Source organism: Amphiura filiformis, chromosome 11 (assembly GCF_039555335.1).
Source record: "Amphiura filiformis chromosome 11, Afil_fr2py, whole genome shotgun sequence".
Classification (NCBI taxonomy): domain Eukaryota; kingdom Metazoa; phylum Echinodermata; class Ophiuroidea; order Amphilepidida; family Amphiuridae; genus Amphiura; species Amphiura filiformis.
The window spans coordinates 24081141-24089410 of record NC_092638.1 but is presented as its reverse complement, the minus strand read 5'-3'; the positions used below and the strand labels follow the sequence as shown (position 1 = coordinate 24089410).

The following is an 8270-nucleotide window of genomic DNA, read 5'->3' as shown; positions in this document are numbered from 1 at the left end:
TACTAATGCGCGCGAGGGGTTTGAGACGAATTATTAAATCAAGATGGCCTTATACCCCTCCGACTATACTATATAGATCATTGATATTTGAATCCTTGGAAAGGCTTGAAAATGAGGGACTTTCGTAAAATTCTTATATTTCAAGAACGGTATGGTCAATTGTCAAAATTCAAAAAGTAATAGCTGATTAGTTCTTCAACCACACCAAGGATTTAGCTGTATTTAGTTGTGGCGTTAAAATACCCAAACAATTACGTTTCCGACGATACAGTTCTTTCAGGGACACCCTGTATATCTGCATAGAAGACATAAATAGACTAAAATTGTTCCGATACTATTGGGTGACCTTTGTCCATACAGTCTGCATTTTCTTTCATTTCTAGGCCAACATGCTTATATAATAATTATACTTTTAGGTACACGTGAGGACACAAAGGTGGAAACATTACAAAATAAGCTGAATTTATACTCCGCGCTCGAAGAGCGATTGGTATTTGACCAATAATTATAAGGTAGCTCGTTTTTCCCGGAGTTCTATCTCATTGGCTAAAACCATATCGCTGTAGCTCAGCGGTGTAATAAATTCAGCTATGACTTGTCTTTCAAAATATCCAGGCAAAATCCTATTGTTCAACGTCGGACAATAAAGCTTTTATTTATAATAGTGTTTCAATATCTGTATAGAAAACTCAGTGAGAGCACATTCCTAACTAAAGAACATAGTTGCATTGAGATGAATTGCGTGACAGCCACTTGAAATCATTGCTGGTATTTATTCCTAGCTATAATTAAAGAAGACTTCAAGTATGGTTGTGTATTTACTATAGATATTCAATATTATGATTATATCTCAAGTCTTTGAATATATCCCGTTATTTTTGGTATTTGTAAACCCTATTGATTGACTTGCAGTTGAATATATATGTTGAAAGAATATGGCAAAGCTCCTGTCTGTGCTTGAACTTCCATTCTGTGCTTTGAATACAAAAACTGACAAAATGGAAATTTCTTAATTTGGCAACGTTATAGATGAGTAATTAGCCTGCGCGGATCGTAAAATTGAGTCATTTCAGCTGATGAATGGCAGCGGCACATTCGCAGTGGGAAAGAAACGTATCTATATATCGTACTGGTGGTGTGCTTAGCCTGAGTCGCAAGAACCCTATCTGGAAACTATAAACACGGTGGAACAAATTTGCCATGCGTGGGAGAACTAGTGAATTCGCCTACTATCATGGCTATTTCTCACAGAGATATAGGGATAATGACGCTGTGCGTGTCTCCAAACAACCGGTAAAAATATCTGTACACAAAATAATATAGTACGAATACGATTAGCCAATATTACGCCCATTTAATTAATATTATAATGATTTTCTCAGGAGTTGGTATATGGATGATGCGTGATTTTCCAGATAAATAACACAGAGAACGGAAAACATGGAGCAAAACGACAATGGAAGTACAACAACAAAATAACACGATTTATTAATAAAACACGAATCCTAACCATACAGAGACTGCCGCTTTATATTGAAAGTCATGTCACTAAACAAATGGTCAAGCGATCTTTGCACAGAAACAAATGTACATGTCAACTCAACAAGCTCCAATCATAAGTGAAGTTGCGCAGCGATTGGCTGGCCCACGCTGGTGACGCAAAAGTGCGTCTCACATATATCGCTGCATCTCTCCGTCCTCATTGCAGAAATGCGTCTACTTTCCGCTGCATAATGCATACCACAAATGCAGACGCATCCACAATAACTTGGAAGAGAAGTGATGGGACAATTTAATATGCAATTAGCGTCAATTTAATTAACAAAAGGAATAATTTGGGTTTCATTAAGGGCTGGGGTATGAACGTTTGGACAGTATTTATTGTGGGACATTAGAGCACATCAGACATATCGAATTGCATTCTGAATACGAAGAATGTCCTTCTGATATCAAATAATTTAGATTTTTTGAAATTCGCAATTTAATACACATTTTATGGCAAATCATTAAAATTGATATTTTTGATATTTAACAGTACTTGAAGTAAACTTTATAAATCTGATGATTTATACTTAAAGTGTATGTAGGTGGGATGAAAAGCCGACGATCAATTGAAAATTTTTACCTTTCGTATTGAAGATATGGATTTTTTCCCAAAACACCAAAAAAATTAGGTCTTTTGGGAAAAAATCCATATCTTCAATATGAAAGGTCAAAATTTTCAATTGACCGTCGGCTTTTTCCTCCCTGCTACATACACTTTAAGAATATGTCATTAGATTTATATAATTTACTTCGAGGACTGTTATATATCAAAATTTGAAAAATATCAAATTTTTATAATTTGTCATAAAATTTGTATTATATTGTGATTTTCAAAAATGAAAATTATTTGATATCAGAAAGACATGCTTCGTATTCAGAATGCAATTCGATAGGTCTGAGGTGCTCCCATGTCCCACAAAAATACTGTCGAAACACAATAAACGCTCATTTTAGATCCCTTAATGAAAGTCCGAAAATACGCAAATAATCAGGAATATGCGCCTTGTGCCAATACAGCAAGTAAAATTGCATCACCGAAGTCATTACATTTGATGAAAGTTTCATACACAAGAAAAAGGTTAGGGAGGCACCCGTAGGCTCAGGGCATTTAATATGTACGTCTCTTCATGATGATCTCATAGGAGTCCAACTCCCGTAGAAAACTTGACCCTGACTTAATTCGTCCCAACAAGGAGTCCCCATTCTCTCCAGGTGCTTTTGAGATCTCGTAGTTTTGCAGGAACCAGGTAAAAATCAGGAACAATTCCGCTTTTGCCAAAGATTCTCCAAGACATGACCTTCTTCCGACTGAGAATGGTAAGAAACTATTTGGATGCTGACGTACTGAACCAGAATCGTCCAAGAAGTGCTCTGTTAAAGATGAGGTTATTAAAAATCAGCCAAACTCATTATAATCATGCTGTATACTACTTTACTATTAGGTATACCACGCAAAGTATGAACACAGCATACACACGTCATTTGATGTTCATCATGTGCATGAAAGATGAAACAGTACATGAAAGATCACGGGAGAGATCTTTAGAAAACTTCAAATAAACAAACTAAAACAGGTGTGAAATCGACTTCTGCATTGTGATTTAATGTAATTTTATAATTACATACCAAGAAAGAGCACTTATTCTACCTGATAGGTCCGATTACGAAAACAGAGCATTGTTGTGTTATGGACAATAATACACATTAGAATTCGGACTTGATGTTGATCAATAAAGCGTGCGGATATTCAATTTTCCATACACTCGGTTAGTTTTGTGGGGTTCAATATCGAACCCCAACGGTTTCAGCTTGTATAATTTTATTTATTAACATATACCTACTTGTGTGTGATATTTTAAGCGTTTTAAAGTTTCAAAATAATCCCATTCAATTACTAGTACACGGTTGACAACGGAAACCAACTGAATTTAACGAATTCGTGGCGTTCACCACATGATTTTGACCAGTGTGTTTTCCAAATTTTGCCATTTTATTTTCAATTTCACTTCTATGCCTACTAAATTATATATTTGTTGCATGGTCGAATGATCTTCAAAACAGCATATACAATATATTTATGAATGTATCTGTGACGTACCTGGTTTAAATAGTTTCGGTTCATCCCAAATATCTTCATCAAAATGTAGCGCATAATGGTTAATGGAAACAACGGTGTCCTTTGGAATTTGAAAGTCACCTGAAAATATATTCATAAAAGTGAACAGGCAGCTGAGGCTTCTTTATAATTCTGGACCAATCTAGTCTCCCTGCTAAAGTGCTAATATTAGGTCCAGGTTCCGACACTCTTCCGCGGGTACTCATGCTCGTCGGCGAACTTTGAAAACACTCCCTTCTGAATATCATTTCGCGAACTTTTCAGGATATAAACACCCCTATTTTTAGCGATTTTGCCCTCTACAATGGCCCTTTTTTCGCTAAAACTCGAACAATATTTTTAATATACCCTTTTTTGATGGAAACGCACAAATTAATGCATGGCACTCGCGGTTGTATGCATCGTATAATTTATGTGATCTAATGTAATGTGCGCCAATAATGAAACTGGGATTCGTAAATGAAACGATGAAACTACGATGATTTACATGTGATTGGTGAATAAAGAGCACCCATTTTAATTTTGCGAACAAGTGTATGAAAAATTACCCCTTCCCTTTTTATTGTATTTCGCGAATCGCGTTTCTTTATCTGCAAGTACCCCCTAATTTCGCGAAATTTCCGACGAGCATGAGTACCCGCGGATACACGTACGAAGTGCCGGAACCGGGTATCAGGCACTGTACAAGATTCGTGTCTTAGTTATGCAGTTGATGTTGTTTTAGTTTTACAATTTATAAATATACTATATTTTAATGTTTAGGTGAAATAGAAAAAATAGAAATAAATACTTTCACTGTGGGAATGTCGACTTGATATGTCTGACCCACACCCCTACCCCCACTCACAAACATGATCTGATATTTACCCAACATAACATCACATGTTGTTGCGTGCGGCACACCCATTGGAGCGATAGAACTGAAGCGTAAAACTTCCATCATTGTTGCATCTGTATATGGTAGGCGCCCTCTATCTTCCAAAGAGGACGGTCTCTCATGACCTATGACCTCTTCGATTTCCATGGCCACCTTCTTTTGTATGTCAGGATATTCTGCCATAATAGCCAGTGTCCAGTGGAGTGTAATGATAGTTGTATCTGTTCCAGCTTTGATTGCAAATAAACACAAGTATGACATACATTAGTGTACAAATAATGGAAATTTAATGTTAAGCAGTTATATTTTCGCTCGATTTACTCCAACGTCCACCTTGGTCGGGACCACATTTGGGGTCACGGAGTTTTTGTGAATGGGAATATTCGGACGTATCAATGCGGGATCAATGTCGTTCTGCTACACACGGAACTACAGAAAGTTCTTCGGAAAGTAAAAATCAGTTTATGAAACGTAATTAACACACCCCGCATATACAAATTCATAGGAGCTAGATTTGTGATAAATATTTGAGATTTTGAGATGTAATTCACACAGTCAAAGTTGTACATAACTGAAATCAGGGGGCTGATTAGAGGGCTGCCACAAAATTCACAGTTTTTCTATTAGCACCGTAAGTCTATAGCGAATTCCGCTGGTTTGCGATCTACAAAATGAGTCAAGCTATCGATCGGTTATGAATAATTCACACAACAGTTGTGAAAAGCAACTACACACACTATATTACATGTATACTAACTAAAAAGATTTTAATACAAAAGGCCCTAAATAATATACAGGGTGTCCCAATAAAAACAGAACCCTTTTTTCTCCTATTTTTGAAATGTTGATCAAATGCATTTTGGTATGTAAAGAAACCTTAAATTAGCTTTAATAAACCGAAACAATTATCTCAATCGGCTCACAATTTTTGAAGATATGTCCTCTTTAAGAAATGTACCCGTTTTTCACTCTGTCCACGGATGAGGAATGCTTGATATTCATGCATTCATTGCATTGTACGTGAACTCCTTTTCAATCTTTGAAGTAGCCAAACCTCCTCCTTGGACAGCACGTGTACTCCTTTTCAATATTTTGGACAGAGTGAAAAACGGGTACATTTCTTAAAAAGAGCATAATCTTGTGAGCCAATTGAAATATTTCTTTCGGTTTATTAAAGCTAACGAATAAAGGTTTCTTTACATACCAAAATAATTATATTTGATCAACTTTTCAGAAATAGAAGAAAAAAAGCGCGAAATGAGGGTTCTGTTATTTGGGACCCCCTGTATAATCTTCATCTTTTCTATTCTATAATAATCTTACTATGATTTAATGGAAATAAATCCACAGCGATGGTGTCCCGCACAAGTTTAATGAATGGTCTCTGTGTTATAATCCTACTTACGGGATCTTACCAGCTCGTACCCATGTTTTGGACTTATATTTACCTCCAAAAAGATCACTGATGGTTCCTACCAGATGTGTATCAGTAAGAGATTCCACCAGGTTGCTTCCTTCGTCTATAGCTTCCTTCTGTGCCAGAAGTAACGAATCAAATATGTCGCGAATATTGTCTGCAGAAACAACAATATTCATATCAGGCTTTTGAGCAATACAATAAAACTGCGTATTGCATATTTCTTGAAAAGTTCCCGGATGCAATACAATATTTTGATATAAAATTCGATCGATCGAGCCCATATTTATTGGTCGAGCTATGAGTTTTAAAATATTAGACGAGACGTAGTCATGGTAGTCGAGAACAGGGTACCAAATCATGCCTTTGGCAGAGTGTTCTGGGCAGACAGAGGATCAACAAATGCCGGTATATGATCAAAAACCTACCTGGATCAAACGATTCGCGATGAAGTTTCAACTCATCATACAAAAAGCTAAAAATTTCTCCACGAAGCTGCTTCAGTCTTCGGACACCAGGGGTCGGAAGAAATCGCAAGACAGGGATAAAATCAGCCAGCGCACCCACTCCAATAGCTTCAAATGATTCCCGTTTCAGGCGAACGAACCACGTAATTCTTGGATCATCCAATTCGTACCTGGAAATACAAATTGCCACAGTGTTTGGGTTGAGAGCAGAACACGGGTAGCAAAATGCCAAAAACGACCATTTTATGTTGACCTTCGATTTTCAAGAGGTCATAGGTCCAAAACTTTGGTTTAATGAAGTTGTTATCATTGACTGTTTTGATGTACACATTCATATCAATACTTTTTATTTCAAATATTTTAATTGTTTTAAATTCCATTTTGTAGCATGTAGAATTTAGTTTTTTGAACGAAATCATCAAAATAATGCTTTCATCAAAATAGTACATTAAGATAATAAAGAAGAAATATTTTTGTCAACGAATATTGAATATAGGCCTACATGTGACATGTATTGTCCACAGCAAATATTAAGTTCATATTTTATTTACTTTCAATGTTATACCTGTTTTAATAATTGGCAATAACAATAAAGATCACAAAAACTGCATTTTACAACCTAAATATCTTAGTTCACATCACTTTTCAGAAATGCCAGCCGGGTTAGACAGAAAGATGAGACTCCAATGGTTAATTAAAAAAAAACACCTAACCGGGCCCCAGTTTCAACGGATGTGAATTATGCATTTTAGCTACTAATCTTTATTAACACAAAACGTTTTACAGAAAGCGTTGAAATGTCGGGTTATATAAAGTATATAAAACATTTTAAGCATGTTAAGGTGGCACGCAGGATCACTCAAAATGGAAAATGTTATATATTTTTTTGTATCTTTGAAAATCTTAAAAGTACATTGGTGACTTTAACGTTCATGTTGAGTTAACTGCTAAATTAGATGTTGTTAAGTTCCTTGCTATCATTGAGGGTGCTGGGTTTTGTCAACTAGTGAATGGCCTTACGCACATCAGCGGGCACACCCTTGATTTAATCATTGCTCGCCCGGATGAAATTGGACCTGCCCTTAAAGAAACCAACTCAAAACGTTGAGACATTTACTGCACGCACGTTTAGCAATATTGACAAGGGTCCTTTGAAGATGACATTGGTCACCAGTTTAGATCATTAGCCAATTCTGCTGCAGATGTAGATGAACTTTCAGAAGCTTATGAAAAGACTCTCATTGAAGTTTTAGACCAGCATGCTCCATTGGTTACGAGTACCCGGAATGCACGCATCAGACAGCCTTGGTTCAACTCAGAAATACATCATGCTCGTAAACATGAGAAGAAGTGGAGAAAAACAAAATTGAACATAACAAAACTGTTAACAGTCTAATTGAAAAGGCTAAAAAAGTAATTATGCTACGAAGTTTCAGGGTGCTAATGACACAAAGACCATGTATAAGATCGTAATTAGTTTGTTAAAATAGTAAATGTAAGATATTTATACCTGTATATAAGTCAGCTGAAGATATGAGTAATGAGTTTGCCACATATTTCCAAAACAAAGTGGCTAAAATATATGCATATCTAGAACAAGAAGTTGCACTGGCACAGTAAGTGTAAACACTGACATATATGTTTCTAATGTATGTGAACTTTCTGTTTATGATCATGTTATGATGGTAGAGATCTTATACAAAAGTTGCTTATTAGATCCTATTCCTACCTGGTTACTGAAAGACAACATGTCTGTATTTGTACCTGTAATAACTTGTATCATTAAAACAGGTGTTTTTCCCAGCTCACTGAAACATGCTGTCATAAACCTCCATATCAAAAAGCTGT

The 8270-nt window shown here is 36.1% G+C and overlaps 1 protein-coding gene across 3 annotated transcripts in view; it reads right to left on the bottom strand.

Annotated features, from left to right (window-relative positions):
* Window positions 1-2398: 2398 nt before the first annotated feature.
* The window catches only part of LOC140164597 (cytochrome P450 1A1-like), a 34434-nt gene continuing 28562 nt past the window's right edge, over window positions 2399-8270 (bottom strand). For 2 of the 3 annotated variants that reach the window (XM_072187911.1, XM_072187914.1), the window contains exons 6-10: window positions 6384-6592; window positions 5987-6112; window positions 4529-4768; window positions 3644-3742; window positions 2399-2916 (exon numbers count right to left, since the gene is read on the bottom strand). In XM_072187911.1, coding sequence (XP_072044012.1) covers window positions 2654-2916; window positions 3644-3742; window positions 4529-4768; window positions 5987-6112; window positions 6384-6592 — 937 coding nt within the window. In that variant the 3' untranslated portion in view covers window positions 2399-2653. The remainder of the gene's footprint in view (window positions 2917-3643; window positions 3743-4528; window positions 4769-5986; window positions 6113-6383; window positions 6593-8270) is intronic. The other variant, XM_072187912.1, reaches the window with a different exon arrangement.